Source organism: Candoia aspera, chromosome 12 (assembly GCF_035149785.1).
Source record: "Candoia aspera isolate rCanAsp1 chromosome 12, rCanAsp1.hap2, whole genome shotgun sequence".
Lineage (NCBI taxonomy): Eukaryota > Metazoa > Chordata > Lepidosauria > Squamata > Boidae > Candoia > Candoia aspera.
The window spans coordinates 691,527-706,222 of record NC_086164.1 but is presented as its reverse complement, the minus strand read 5'-3'; the positions used below and the strand labels follow the sequence as shown (position 1 = coordinate 706,222).

General features: G+C 55.3%; 2 protein-coding genes across 2 annotated transcripts; both read left to right on the top strand.

Annotated features, from left to right (window-relative positions):
- Nucleotides 1–210: 210 nt before the first annotated feature.
- ITGB1BP2 (integrin subunit beta 1 binding protein 2) lies at nucleotides 211–6,214 on the top strand. Its single transcript, XM_063313344.1, has 11 exons — nucleotides 211–492; nucleotides 1,822–1,871; nucleotides 2,303–2,359; nucleotides 2,781–2,920; nucleotides 3,273–3,391; nucleotides 3,800–3,855; nucleotides 4,146–4,216; nucleotides 4,671–4,773; nucleotides 5,406–5,528; nucleotides 5,646–5,708; nucleotides 5,981–6,214. Exons 1-11 carry the CDS (start codon nucleotides 429–431, stop codon nucleotides 6,212–6,214), a joined length of 1,080 nt encoding a protein of 359 aa, XP_063169414.1. The 5' UTR covers nucleotides 211–428.
- Nucleotides 6,215–7,912: 1,698 nt separating this feature from the next.
- On the top strand, nucleotides 7,913–14,397 carry LOC134504268 (rho-related GTP-binding protein RhoG-like). The gene is made up of 2 exons (XM_063313397.1): nucleotides 7,913–8,020; nucleotides 11,804–14,397. The coding sequence occupies exon 2, from the start codon at nucleotides 11,823–11,825 to the stop codon at nucleotides 12,396–12,398; it is 576 nt and encodes a 191-aa protein (XP_063169467.1). The 5' UTR covers nucleotides 7,913–8,020; nucleotides 11,804–11,822; the 3' UTR covers nucleotides 12,399–14,397.
- Nucleotides 14,398–14,696: the final 299 nt, after the last annotated feature.

Below are 14,696 nucleotides of genomic sequence, written 5' to 3'. Positions count from 1 at the left end.
CTTCCTGTTTGTCATCAGGATGGTGGGCAGGGTGGGGGTGTGGGTTGTATTGGGCAGCAGGGAGAACAAGCAGCCACAACTGGAGGCAGCCCAATGCGCTTCTGAGAACAGCCTTGTGCCCTCCCCCCTCAGCTGGCAGCCTGAACCCCAGGCGGAGAGCAGGGCCCCCCCAGGGCAGCAAGATGGAGCTCGGCCGCCTGTCCAGGGAGGGGGACCTGGCCCAGCTCCAGGTTGCAGCTCTTGCCTGCTTCTCTCCTTGTGACCCTGAGTGGTGGAGCAGCTGCCTGCCCTTTTCTGGGCTGCCTCTGCCCCCTTTGCAGCCCTCCCGCCTTGCTGCTAAAGATAGCCAGGCCTCCTGGCCTCGCAGCTGCCCGGCCGGATAGGTCTGTCCGAGGGTGCCTGAGCCGGAGCCTGTCCCAGACTGAGACATGGCTCTGCTGTGTTACAGGAAGGGCTGCGGGCAGAGGTTTGACCCCAAGAGGAACACCCCAGGTACGTGGGCAGGGAGGTGCCTGGCTGGTGGCTGGCACAGGAGGGGTGGCACCGGAGGAGTTGGAGCTGGGTGGAATGCGTTGCATGCCTGCGCTAGGCATCTGCTTCATGCCAGCCGGGATGCACAATGTGGGTCTGTGTGTGTGTGTCCGTGTGTGTGCGTGCACACGCGCACCGCTTTTTCCTGACTTGTGCCTTCAATACCTGTTAGACAGTTCAACTGGTGATGCTGCTCCCAAAGGAGAGTGTGAGAGGCAGACTCTCTTTATTTTCTGCCTGGCCTGAACTTGCTTGAACCCTGGAAATGCACATGGAGCCAACTCAGGCTCCCTGCTGAGCACCGCAGACCAAAGGTGTCCCTGAGGCAGCCACTGGCCAGAGCTGCCCAAGGAAGTGGGAGAAGGGGGGTGGGCACGTGTGCAGCACTCCCTCTCCCCAACCACCCTTGGCCTGCTCCTTCTGTGGAAGAAATGCTGGACGGGGTGTTGGGCTTGAGCACCCGATCAAATTCAGCAGACATTTGCTGGTGGGTGTGGAAGAGATGGGGAGGGCAGTTGTCAGGACGAGCACCTGTTTTGGGTGCCTAATCCTGGCAGAGGTTCGTCCTTGTGCTTTTAAATCCACAAGACGCGCACATTTGGAAGCTTCACAATGAGAGATCCAAACTTGCGCTAAGGAGGAATTTCCTGGCTGTAAGAATCCTTCAGCAGGGGAACAGCTGCCTCCCGAACTGGTGGGTGCTCCACCCCTGGAGGTTTTCCAGCAAAGACTGGACAGCCGTTGGTCCAGAATGGGGTCCCTGCCCTGGGCTTGGACTAGAAAACCTCCACGGTTCCTTCCCACCCTGGGATTCTCCGCTTTTCAAAGAGGGGTGGAAGGCATGGCAGTTTGGCCCAGCAGCAGTCCATTGCAGCTGAAGGGGCACGGAGGGCCTCCTTACACACACACCACCTGGGGAGCTGATGCCCAGCAGGCAGGAGAGCGGGGAGGGCGGCAGCTTTATAAGGGGAAGGTGATGCAGACTTGCTGACAACCCTGGGTCAGTGGGTGGCGCATCCGGGGAGCTGAGGCCCCACGCTGGGGAGGGTGCCACCGCAGGGCTCACCCTCCCTGCCTCTGAGCCTGGAGCTGGCCAGAAGCACCAGTGTGAGGTGGGGCTGTCTGAAGTCACAGCTTTGGGGAAGGGGAGAGCCACGGACCCTGGCTCTGGTACTGCCCGTGTAGGTCTTCCCTCCCCATTACAGCCTGGAAGCGGAATGGAGTGGGAGAGTGGGGGGCACTTGCTGGAAGTCATCCCCCTCCCCTCCCCCTCCTGTTTTCTGCCCTCAGATGCCTGCCTCCACCACCCAGGCTTCCCCATCTTCCACGATGCCTTGAAGGTGAGTGGGTCCAACTGCACGGGATGGATGGGGGCTCAGCGGGGATGTCGCATGCCCCCCTTCCACCGCCTTTCCCTACGGAGCCAGGCATGGGTGGACCTGCAGCAATGGGGCAGAGTATGTCCAGAAGAAGAAGGGTCTTGTACAGGCTGACATTCCAGCTGAGTGGAGGGTCCGCTGCTCTGTCCCCCTCCCTCCACGTCAAGGTGCCCGCTCTGCCATTGCAAGGAGCCTTTTTGCTCCTCGGATGGGGACCCTGCCCATCCTTCAGGCAGAAAGGCAGCGTGCATGTTGACTGGAGGGCAGCAGCACCTCTGGGGCATTGCTATCCCTGCCAGGCAGTGGGAAAACAGTCTGGTTGCCATGCCCAGCCTGTTTGGGGGCTCCTGTGCTTGGAGAAGGTGGGGACTTACATGCGGTTGTACTTCCAGGGCTGGTCTTGCTGCAAGAAACGGACCACCGACTTCTCTGAATTCCTCTCTATAAAGGTAGATAATGCTTACGAAATAGTGGGGTGCAAAATGTCCATCCTACAAGAGCATGGGTTCACTGATGCACATGAAGCACTGAAGCGCAGGCGCCGCACATGCTCCCTGTAGGCTTCCTGCTGCACAGACCTATTTGAGAGGTCTCTTTTTCCAGTGGCATTTTCAATTTGACAAACATCCCTACCTTAGCACATTTGGAATATGTTGGCAGGGGTTGGTGGGGAGGGGAGGGTGTGTGACAGGAGCTCAGAAGCATCCTGTACCATCCAAACTCAGGACCCAGCTAGGACTCTGGAGTTCAGTGTCTTAATTGCAGACTGCTTCCTTTGTAAGAAGGAAGAAAGAAGGCAAGTTTTGTAAGGCTGGCGGACCAGAGAGGCATTTGAAATAAAAGTAGAATAAGAACCATCTCTTCCCAAAGGGTTGCACAAAAGGCTACCACAGCCACGAGAAGCTTCCAGAGCCTGAGGAGGCCTTGGCCCAGCCGAAACCTAAGGCCCGCACTGAAGTCATTGTCCAGGGGCCAAAGTCCGCTGAGATGCTGCAGCGGGAGAGGCCCAGGTGAGGGGGCTGAGGGCTCCTACAGGGGACGAGGACTGCCCTGGAGGTCAGAAGCCTGATGGTCCTGACATCCAGGGGCTTTGGGGCAGGACACAGCTGAAACCTCCTTGTGTTTCACAGGTATACTTCCTCTGGGTGGGGAGGTTCCATTTATTTGCTGCAGCTGCTTCCCCCTAATGCCAGAACCTTCTCAGCCCCATCAGTGACTTATGCTCTCTAGGAAGGAACCAATCCATGGGGTGGGTGGGTGGCAGAAGAACAGGTGCTGGCACCCCTTTTGGCCAAGGCTTAACAGTAAACTGGATCCTCAGTATGCACATTCTGACCTCTCTCCTCTCTCCTTTGGCCCCAGCTCCAATGAGCCCAAACAGCTGCTGCCGGTGAAGGTGGCTCAGACGCTGCAGCAAATCCTGGAGAAGCTGGATGCATCCCCCATCATGCAACCTGCCCCGCATGGCTCGGCCAGCCCCGGTGGGAAACGCTGCAGGGCTTGCTTGGAGAAGGATGCAGCCAGAATGAGGGGGGGGGGCTGAGCTGCCCAAGAGGCCGCTCTCCTCCTGGTTGACTGGGGGGTACAAGCGTCAGCAGGCGGCCCTGCTGTGATTCTGTGCGTCCGGCCAGCTGTAGCTGCAGCTGAACCAGGGGAGGCCATGGGCAGAGCTGGCTGAGAATGCCAGGAACTCACCTGACCGGACCGGGCTGGCAGGTGCTGGCTTGGAGAAGGCCCTGAGCCTCTGACCACTGCCAGTCCATAGGGGCCGTGGGGCAGGACAGGGTCCCTTGCGAGCAGCAGTGGTTGGCCTGCCTGCAGGCTAGGGCTCTGTGCTCCGGAAGTCTTGCAAGGCCACCGAAGAGCTGTGTTTTCTGGGCATCTGTTAGGTGGCGGCTCAGAGGTGACCACCAGCATGGCCTGCAGAAACGCTGGCTGCCAGGCGGTGAGTTGCAGGTTGGGGCTGTTTGGCTTCTAACGTTCCCGCCAGACCCATGAACTGCCCAGCCTTCCTCCAGTTTCCTCTGAACCCCCGCAACCCTGGCTGGGCTGGGAAGGAGCCCGCCTCCCCAGCACAGGACAGCTGGACGGGATGCTGGTCAAGAGGGGGCTTACTGCCAGGGAGGGAGGGAGGGAGACGCAGGGCTGGAAGAGCTCAGTGCTGCTGGCTGCTCCAGAGGCTGCCTCTTCCTGACTGCTCGGCTGATCCTTTCTCCTGCCCGGCTCCCCTTTCAGGTTTACCAGGGGGAGGAGAGCAAGACGGAGACTTGCCTGTCCCACCCAGGGGTGCCTGTCTTCCACGAGGGGTGAGCATCCAGGGCCCCTGGACTGTCCTCCCTTCCCAAATGTCTCTGCCTTGGGCTGGGATGCCCACCAGCCGGGGCCAGAGGGGGGAGATTCCCTGCCGTGGGACCCAGTGTCATTCAAGTTCCCTTCCTGCCCCCGTTGGCCAGCCGGCCCCCCCATCTCAGTACCTGGCTCACACAGGCCAGACTGCTCCAGCTGCGCTCCCTGTTCCCTAAGTGCGCCCTCCTCCTCACAGGGGAGCAGAGGCAAGCAGATGACATGCTGGCCATTCCCACTGTCTTTTAATAACTGTCGTTAAACGGATGCTTTACCCGGTGGTTGTGAGCCATCTGGAACTGCACGGGAGGGGGAGGATTCGCATCCTGGCTATCCAAAGAAGTATCTGCCCAAATTCGGAGGCCCGAACTCTCTGCTTGTCTCCCGTCCTGCCCTGTCCTCTCTGGAACTGTCCAGCATGAAATACTGGAGCTGCTGTGGGATCAAAACCATGGACTTTGCCACCTTCCTGGAGCAGAAGGGCTGCAGCAGGGGGAAGCATGCCTGGGTGAAAAAGCAGGTGAGGGTCTTCTCCCCAGCACCCTGGTCTGCAGCCAGGGGCAGGCAGGGAGGCAGGCCTTGCCCGTGCAGGGAGGGATCTGACCAGCCATTGCTTTGGCTACCTGCAAAGCCATGTGCTTCAGCAGTGTGTGTTTGTGTGTCTCACCACCAAACATCTTTCAGACTTCCCAGAAAAACTGCTTCCTCTTTCCCATAGCAGTGCTACCTTTGGCATCACCTGCTCCCTGCCCCCCACTTGGCCGGCGTTTGCTCGCCAACCTTCTAGCAACAGGATCTCCCTGGGGCAGGGCAGGAGGTGCCCCTTCCTTAGAAACAGCACTCAGGTGAATGAGAAAAAGGAGTGCCCTCAAATATGAAACCCCACCAGCAGCCTGGCGAGGTTGGAGGGTGGCAGGATGTACCTGGTGCTGCTCTTAAGAGCGCAGCTCAGGCAAGTTAGCTCTCCTGCAGCTTAGAAGGAAGGAAATGGACTGATGCCTCTCTCCCACCTGCCCCATTCAGGGCCACCCTGGGATGCTGCTGGCGGTCCTATAAGGCTGCAGTTTGGAAGGAAACTGGCCTCCGAACTGGAGTTCCCTGAATAGGAGAGGGCAGGAAGGTTGACTGGCTGTTTTTCTGTTGCCAGCACAGGAGGACAAGAAGCTGGTCTCTTGTCGGCAGGACTGGCACCAAACCAGCAGCCACGTGATGGTGACCATCTATGCCAAGACCCCTCTGCCCCACCTCAGCTCTGTCAAGGCCAACTGCACGGCGGTAAGGAGGCAGGGCTGCTGGGGGAACAGCTGCTGGCCAAGGAGATCCCTGTTCCAGGACCAGACAGAGGTCCTGTGGCAGGTCTCAGGGTTGAGGAGGCTTCTTCTTTTCTTGCAGCTGGACATCCGGGTGGTCTTTGAGGGAGACAGGATATTCCAGGCCGAGCTGGATCTCTGGGGGGTATGTTTGGCTGGCTGGCTGGCTGGGCTGGTTCCCTTCCTTCGAGGCCACCTTGGGAGAGAGAACCTGGGCCCAAAGAAGGGTTCTGGCTCTCATTTCTTCCATGGTTTGGAAAGAGCTACCCAGAATGGCAGGGAGGGTGGCCCCTGTTTGTGGGGCCCCAGGTGCCTTCCCATCCTGTCCCCACCGTGGCCACCAGAACAGCCCTTGCAGATACTGGGGCTGCCTGCCTGATCTAACACGGTCCTCCTGCTGGGCCTCCCACCTTCCAGGTCATCAGTGTGGAGAAGAGCTTTGCCAACCTGCTGCCTTCCAAGGTGGAAATTGCCCTGAGGAAGGACAGCCCCATTACTTGGGCTAGGCTGGAGCACTTGCAGAGCCGAGGAATGGCCCTTCAGCCATCACCGCCTGATGCCATGACAGGCGGCTCCCCAGAAACCCAGGGAGGCCCTTCGAACGAGTCGGACAACAGTCTGAGCTGGTCTGAGGAAGACGGCGAGGACTGAGGGGGAAGCCCAGCCTGGGCGGGCAGCAACTGAGCCAAACCCAGGCTCATGGGCAGGAGGGAGCCAGGCTGTCTCTGGGGCTGCAGAAGGGAGTACCACCTCGGAGCCTGGTGGGCACATCCCCACCACTGAGCACTTTGTCCCTGTAGGGGCCTCTTGGCCCTTCCTTGACATGAAATAAAAACAACTTCATTCAATATGAGGACACTGGAGCCCTCTCTGAAAATGTTGGCAATCCAGCCAGTGAGCGTGCACTATGACTGACTCGTGTCAGGAGGGGTGTATGCTGTGTAGAGCCCCCCCACCCCAGGCTTTGCAAGCACTTCATGCAGCCATGCTCCTGATTGGATTTCTTTCCCAGCATGAACTAGGGGCACCCAGGACCGCAGCCAGCCACATGCTCACCATCTACAAACTCCGTCGCAAAAGCAGCTGGTCTCTACCTGTGCAGCAGCCACCCAGGAAGGAAACCCTCTCCATTGTTCTGGGCATCCAGGTGTGCCAGGCCAGGTCTCCAAAGCTGCAATCCATGAATCTGTAGGAGGAGGGCGATGTTAATCCACAGTACCAAGACATCAGAAGTCCCATAGCACCTTTTCAGCCAAACGCATCTCACTAAAAGGCATAAGCACCCTGAAGGAAGGAAGAGGCCCAGCTGTAAATCCAGTGAAGCTCCTTCTGTTTGTAGGAATTTATCTCCTGCTGCTTGGGTACTGCTTGGGCTGCTTAGAAATAAGGTCTCAAAGACTGCCACCACCTCCTCTGTCCACAGGGACGAAGGTTGTGTGGGTCTGTGCTGCTTTCACAACTCCTGTGCAGCCGCCATCCCTTTAATCATGTGGTGTCGCCAGTGGCACTGAAGAGGGTGCTTCTTAGGTGAGAAACCTGCTGGCAGGGCCCACATGACAGGATGGAACACTTCTCCTTGCATTAACAATGCTAAAAAACAAAACCCCTGCAACTGCTGGGAGTGTTGCTTGCAAAATGAAATGATGATGAACGTGGTACTATTAATACACAATGGTGCTGAGGTAATGTAGCCTCCTGGCATTTACCAGGGATGTATCATTTTCCTGGTAACGTTTATTTGATCTTAATCCTGCCTTTGGTCTTGTTGCTGGCCTGCCTCCTCCCCAGGTGCTCCTTTCACTGCCTAGTCTAGCCCACTGATTTTTCCTACGGTCTCCCGTTCACGGGCAGCCAGGCCAGCCTTTCAAGTTCATCCCAGGGAGAGGGGGCGCTACGGGGGGGCCCTGCCGTGTCGGTGATGCTCATAAATCCGTCGATGCCCCAAATTCAAGTCAGGGCAGCTTTTATCTCTTGCGAAGGGCCAACACGATGCTAACGCAGCACTCCATGGATGCAGACAAAGACAGAATAATAGAGGCTGGCTAATGCACGGGTGCCACTTTAGTATTAATGCCACAGGAAGGCGAATAATTCGTTGGCTCCGCCGGGCTTTTGCAGCGCCAAACGGCGACCTCCCTCCCCGGCCACCTGCGGGCGGGGCGCGCGAACCCCGCGACCGCCCTCGATGAGGGAAGGACGCTCCCTGCGACTCTTCGCGGCCACCGTAGGCGCGAGCGTCGGGCCGGAGGAACTACGCTTCCCAGCAGGCCCCGGCGGATCGCGCCATTGGCTTTCCCCCTCGGAGGGGCGGGGAGTGAGGCCGCATGCGCAGTGCGTGGGCCGGGCGCGGGGGCGCGGTTTCCCACAGCCGCTTCCAGCTCCACTTCGGCCGGCGGCGGCGGCGGCTGTGCGGGACCCAGCCCGGAAGCCAGCGAGGGAGGAGGCGAGCGGGCCGAGGTAAGCCCCGGCCGGGCCCCCTGGTGGCCCGCCCCGGCCGTCCCCGAACGACCGGCTGCTTCCGGCCCCGCAGCGGCGTTTAGGGAGGCGGCCGGCCGGAAGGCGCGGCTTGGTCCCCGGATCCCCTGGGACGACGGGCCCCCTCCGCCGGGCGCGGGTGGCGCTGGCCTGCCTGGACTACAGGCCCCATCCTCCGCAGCAGGGCAGTTGGCCCGGGGACGGTTCTCTCCGCCTCCCCACCGCGGCCTGTGCGTGGGTCCTCCGGGGCCCCGGCGGCCTCTCGTCCGCTGCGAAGAGGGAAGCGCTGGCGGGGAGGAGGCCGCCTGGCCGCCGAGCCTTTCTGCGCTTTAGGCGGCGCTGCCCGTCGCCGGAGCGGTGGGGTGCCTCGGGCCGGCTGCCGCCCTTTCCAGGCAGGGGAGGGGAGGGGGAGGGGGAGGGGGAGGGGGAGGGGGAGGGGGAGGGGGAGGGGGAGGGGGAGGCCCCCGGGGGCTTCTGGCGGGGCGTCTGCTTTGCGGAGAACCTCCTTGCCCCCCCCCCCCGCTTTTCTCTCCCCCGGCAGGAAACACTAGGGTCCGGTTATTCCGGGGTGGGCGGCGGATTTCAGGCTGTTGCTGCGGGGCTGCTCGCGGCGCGGTTTGCCGTGCTGAGCCGTTTGCCCCCAAACGCTGCGCCGGGAAAACATTTTGCACTGGCTGAAGTAGTCTGGATCGGCACACCGTTGCTGGGCAAAGCGAACGAGGGAGGAACGCCAGATGCGCAGATGGTTGGCTTGGCTGAATAGTGGCCCTCGCATAATTGAAGCCTAAACAGAACTTGAGGGGCCAGGCTGGAATTTCAGCCTAGCAAATTCTGATCTGTCCTCTTTCCAGTGCAAACGTTTTTACGTGCAATAGGAGGATAGGTAAAACCTTCCATCAGATTCATTCCCCTTTCTGGCGCCATCTGGGGGCCCGGCAGCCAGGATGGCCAAGATGGTTGCACCCCAACAGTTTTTCAAGGAGGTAGGAGAGCCAGAGAGTTGCCTTTCCCACCTCACCTGCTCTTGCAATGCTGACTGGAAGTATGTAGCTCTTTGCAGCCAAAGTCTGAAACAAGGCCCCTTTCCTGCCATTGGTACTTTTCTTGGTCTTTCAGTAGCTTCTTTTCAGTAGCAAGCATTCACCCCCTTCATTAAACAGCAGGATGCCTTTTGGGGAAGCAACATTCAATAAAATAAGATGTAAGCTGTCCGCAGATGGTGCAGATGTTTTATGTAAGCCACTAGAGTGTTGTGAGTGTCCAGGAACGCTAAGCTTGGCTTCTGCGCTGTGTACTGCAGACATGAGGACTAAGCCCTGTGGAGGCATTTAGTACAACCTCATAATCTTGCTTGTTTGCTTGGTGGCTTAGCATGCCATGTGAACCAAGCTGTTCTGATTTGTAAGCCGTGATTTGCAGCTGAGTATTATGTGTGGACTAAGCCACTGTGCCTTATTCTGCAAACTCCGGTGAACAGAACTGATGATGTGTGAATGGAATCGCCATGGGCTTCCCCCCCCCCCCCCCCGAGATATCATAGACTGGAAAATTAGCTTCCAGGGAAGGATTTGAAACAAAGGTTGCAAAGAGATAATTGAGTTTTTACTTTTTGTTTGGTTGTGCAGCCTTTGCTCTTTTGGGAAAGGTGATCTTCTAGGCTGGTTTTGTGCTTGGCAGGAAACGGTGACTTGAGAATTAAGTAGCAACTCCTGAAGAAAAGTCTGACAAGCCGTTGCTTGTTTGAGCTAGTTTGGCCATCCCCACCTGGTTCATGTTGTGAGGCAGAATTCAGCTCTGGAAAATGCTGTGAATTGCTGTACAGGAAGATGGACTCGAACCTCCTCTTCCCTACTTTGTTTCAGTGAATCCGAGCCTTCCCCTTTTTTCTACTTTGAAAACCCTTCTGAGCAACCTGGCCTGCTACGATCTGCTTTCCTTCTGAACTTCTCACATGGCCTGGTAATGTGGATTTTCTGTCCAAGCTCAATTGTCATTGTTAGGGATAATCTGCTCTTGGCTTTTTGTGCAAGTTCTTTGTTTATTCGCAGGAGGCCTCTGGTGGTAGCTCCAGCCAGAAGGGCTCTGAGCTTCCACCACCCGTGCTGAAATCTAAAATCCTCTTTGCCTCAGACTGCTGGAATGGATGCTGGATCATGCTGGGACAGCAGACTTTTGAAGGTGGTGAGGTAGAACACTTTTGAGACTGGGCATCTCTGCTCCTCTAGTTCTCTTGGTAAGGGACTAAATGTATGTCCTCAGAAGATCTTGGGAAACCCTCAGTGGCTTACTCTGGGGTGCGCAGGGCCAGAGCTTCAGGTCCATGAGGAAGAGACTTTTCTGACAGCATAGGCAGGGGCAAAGTAACTTAGTGAGCTGTGATATTTATTACTTATAGGAAGCTTTTAAAACAGATCAGATAAATTGATTCAGGGCAATGTGTGTGTCAGAGCTGAGTTAACAGGATGGGGAAAAAAACTTGGTAGAAAGAGTAACTTTCTGGGGTTGAGGTTGTTCTCTAATTGCTTCTGGCTCCTTCTGGTCTGGTCTTTGCTCATCCTTAGGTAACTTTTGAGAAGCGAGCTACTTACTGGAACTGAGGTTCACTCTTTTACTGATTTGGTCTATTCACATACCTCTTTCTTTCTTAGGCAGCTAAAGCAGTTTGCCATTCAAAATGCTAAGAAAAAGATACAAAAGACAAAACAGTAACGTCACGGACTCTTTGGCACCTTTGTTATGAGCTTCTCCCCTTCTTATTTCCTTGGCCTACCCCTGGCCACAGATCTCCCCCCACTTTTTTTTTCTTCTCGCACCCTATACACCTTTTGATCAAATGATCCTCAAGCCTCTGCATGCGGGATTTATTTGCTTATTTATTTATCACATTTCTGTAGCCACCCGTCTCACATAGTGACTCTGGGTAGCATACATAATAAAACAAACCAAATCCATTAAAAAACATTAAAATACAACCAAAATAAATTTTAAAAGGTTAAAACAAAATGGTGAAAAAACACGCTAGAGAGTGGGTTGCATTTAACCATCAGAGTCCCCCTTTTAGGGGGGAGATGGGAGGTGATAGAAATTGGAATAATAAATATATCATGTGACCATCTAAGCAGGTTCCCCTCTATCATGGGAGAACCAGGCCACTTGACAAAAGCATGTTTTGAAGGCCTTCTGGAAGGCCAGCCTCACCTTGGGGGGATGGATATTCTGCAGAGCAGGGGCCATGGCAGCAAAGGCTTTCCTCTTAGGTCCCACCCAACAAAACCCCTGGCCAGTGGGGTCTGACACATACCTCTCCTGCCAGACCTTGCGAGAGACAGGTAGATGTAACTGGGGAGAGGTGGTCCCTCAAAGAGCCTGGCCTGGGGGGATTAGGTTTGTGACTACAATCCAGTGCTTACACACAAACCCCAGGTTTGGACAACTCAGCAGCCCTTGTTTGCTGGTCAGTGGAAGAGATCTACCATGCATGTATATCTTTGCAGGCCCGGCGTTCTTTCTGGCAGGGCAGGAAGAGAGATTCTGCTCTCTGGTGCTCCCTGCAGGTGTGCTCTCTCTGGTGGTGATGCTTCTCATAGGAAGCGGCAGCAGAGGACAGGGAACTCTCCAGCCCCAGGGAGCTGGGAAGGCAGTGACCCTTCCTGGCCTTCTGGATTTACATCTCCTGCAAAGTCTCCAGGTGGCTCTTTGGGCAGTTCAGAAAGGATTTTCATACATGAATCGCCTTTCCTCTGACTTGCGTCTTTGTTTGCGCAGGACTCTTCCAAGCAAAAGAATGCAGACGATAAAGTGTGTGGTGGTTGGTGATGGAGCTGTGGGAAAGACCTGCCTGCTGATCAGCTACACCACAAATGCCTTCCCGGAGGAGTACATCCCCACGGTATTTGATAACTACAGTGCTCAGATGACGGTGGATGGCAGGATGGTTAGCCTTAACCTCTGGGACACGGCCGGCCAAGAGGAATATGACCGTCTGCGCACCCTCTCCTACCCGCAGACCAACGTCTTTGTGATTTGCTTTTCCATCGGTAGCCCCTCCTCTTACGCCAACGTGCGGCACAAATGGCACCCTGAGGTCTCCCACCACTGTCCCAATGTGCCAATTCTTCTGGTGGGTACCAAAAGGGACTTGCGGAGTAATGCAGAGGCCGTGAAAAAGCTGAAGGAGCAAAGCCTGGGCCCTACCACACCCCAGCAGGGTACTTCGCTAGCCAAACAGATTGGGGCAGTCAAATACTTGGAGTGCTCAGCGTTGAACCAGGAAGGGGTAAGGGAAGTGTTTGCGGAAGCTGTGCGTGCCGTTCTCTATCCTGTGACCAAGAAGAACTCCAAGAAGTGTCTTCTGTTGTAGTCAGCAAGAAGAGCATAGCGCAGACTGAAGGCGGGTGTTTGCAGGCCATCTCCTTAAACTAATTGCATCTTGCACTAGTGGCTTTAAAAAGAAATTTCTTTCAGCAAATACTCCAGCCGTCCAGCTGCCGCTTTGAGCCAACAGAAACGAACATACTGGTTCTAGCCTTAAGGATCAGCCTCCCCGGTTACTTCTCAGTGTCCCTTCTTACATAATTCTCCGCCTCGTCTGTGGAGGAGCCTAAAGCTAGGGAATGCCTTCAAAGCCAAGTGTTTCTCTGCTCAACAGGACTAAGATACAGACTTTCAGAAGGAGACAACGATCTGCTTTGCCTTTCACATCAATGTTGCTTCTGTGTTCCCTCTCCAATCGCCTGTCTTACATGTAGGGTAGGGCTGTGCCTTTCCAGTAGCAGAATCAGTCTGTCACAGAGTTTTCAGAAGCACCATACACATTTTAAAACATCTCCATTATTGCAGGCAGGCATAATGACAGGCCTTGCAGACAGTGAGGGATGAGCAACCCCTACAGGGTCTTAGTAAGATCAAAACCAGGCTATGTCCTTTGTGGAATATGTTACAAGTCTGGACTAGCTCTGCATCCGGGGTTAGTTATTTTGGTTTTCAGAGTTTGGAAAGCTGAACTATAAAAAAGTGTTCTGCCTATTGACTCCCACATTGTTCCCTTTCCCCCAAACACACACTGGGCCTAGATTAACCATACTCTGCACTGGCTGACCTCCAGGCACTCTGATGGTTTTTCTGCACTGGCATTTCCTGTGTTTTCTTTAATTAAATGCCACGATTACCCTTCAGCCTTGCAAATGAGTCTTGGGGTGAGAAATTGCCTGCTATGCAGGATAAAGTCTTTTTTCCCTGCCATCAAGCCTTGTAAAAGCTGTGCCGCTTTGGAGCAGCTGTTTTGTGTGCCTTCTGTTCCCCTTTCGCCCTTGCAGATAAAACTCAGTAACTTACTTCTAAACATTCAGGTGTGAGTGCTATTAAACTGATGCATTGATTTAGTAGAAGCTTAAATATTTCTAGGCCATTGATACCCATATAGATGCATATGAGCAGGGCCTAACATTGCCTGAAATATTAACTTTGCCTTCTTTAGAATCAATTATGCAAGTTTTTCTTTTAGAAACATGAATTACTATTTAGCATCAAGCATTTTTTTTCCTTTTGCAACAGTAAGAAACTTGAGCTGACTGAGCCCGTTGTTGGCCATGTTCAGCTGATTAAGAAAAGCCTGATGCTTCACAGCATCTCTCTCTGGGCTATGAGTAGCCTCTCCAGCATGCTCCTTGGGAAGAATGCTGAGATGTAATGCTCTGTTCCCAACCCCCTTTCCAATTAATTATGTTCTGTATTCTGGCTGCGATCCTGACGTGCACCAGTGACAAGGAAATTTTGCCTGAATGTAGAATTGTAATACTTGGGAGCTGTCCTCTCTGCATTGATGCTGATGTCACAGATAGATCAGGGACTTAGCCCAGGAGCAAATCCTGTGTTACTCTCATCCTCAGCAAGCAAATCTGACTGGATTGCTATAGTAGCCATGTTGTGGTCTCCTTTCTTTTTCCCTTTGCCCCTGGCCAAGATTCTGGGCCTGAACTTTTGCCCTACATCTGACCATCCTCAGGGTATGTAGCGATGACAAACTGTTTCCAACCAGGTTATAATGTTAATGAGAGCTTAGTCTCACTAGCACTGCCAAACGTCTTCTGAATACGTTCCTGTGCATCCCTCACGCCTGATGATGTGCGGACTGGACTCTCCCTCGGATGCTGCTGGGGCTGCTGGTCTCCAGGGAAAGAGGCTTCCAGGAGGAGATGTAGGTTCGAATGACAGTTGAGGTTCAGGGAGCCTGACATCGTGTGGTACTTCAACATACACTGGCAACTGATTTTACGGTTTAAAGTACATTTGTATGGCAACTAACGGAGTTATTTTTAAATTATGCTGAATGAAATTGTAATAAAGCGGTTTCTTGGTTCCTTGCAGGGTGGTTCTTTATCGCGGGATGAGGGAGAGTGGGGGGGGGGCTCCTGCCCGCAATTCTTCCTCAGCCTCGGGATCCGGCTGGGCCTCTAGCCTCGGCCCTCTGGGAGGCCTCCCGGTTCGTCCCGTCCGAGAGTTCCGCGCGCACCCCCGGGACCACGGGTCCCCTCGTCCGCAGCCGCGCCGGAGGAGGGGATGCGGGCTCGGGTGGCCGGAGAGGCCGGTTCGCCCTGTGGAGTCCGCCTCCGGGGCAACCGAGCCTCGTGGCGCCACCCCGCCCCCTGGTCGGCGGGCA

Bases quoted from the DNA above. Each gene is read 5' to 3' on its own strand.
- ITGB1BP2 (XM_063313344.1), top strand. From the start codon at position 429: ATGGCTCTGCTGTGTTACAGGAAGGGCTGCGGGCAGAGGTTTGACCCC. The intron at 493-1,821 runs GTACGTGGGCAG...TTCTGCCCTCAG, and splicing joins CCCCAAGAGGAACACCCCAG to ATGCCTGCCTCCACCACCCA. The intron at 2,921-3,272 runs GTGAGGGGGCTG...CTTTGGCCCCAG, and splicing joins CTGCAGCGGGAGAGGCCCAG to CTCCAATGAGCCCAAACAGC.
- LOC134504268 (XM_063313397.1), top strand. From the start codon at position 11,823: ATGCAGACGATAAAGTGTGTGGTGGTTGGTGATGGAGCTGTGGGAAAG.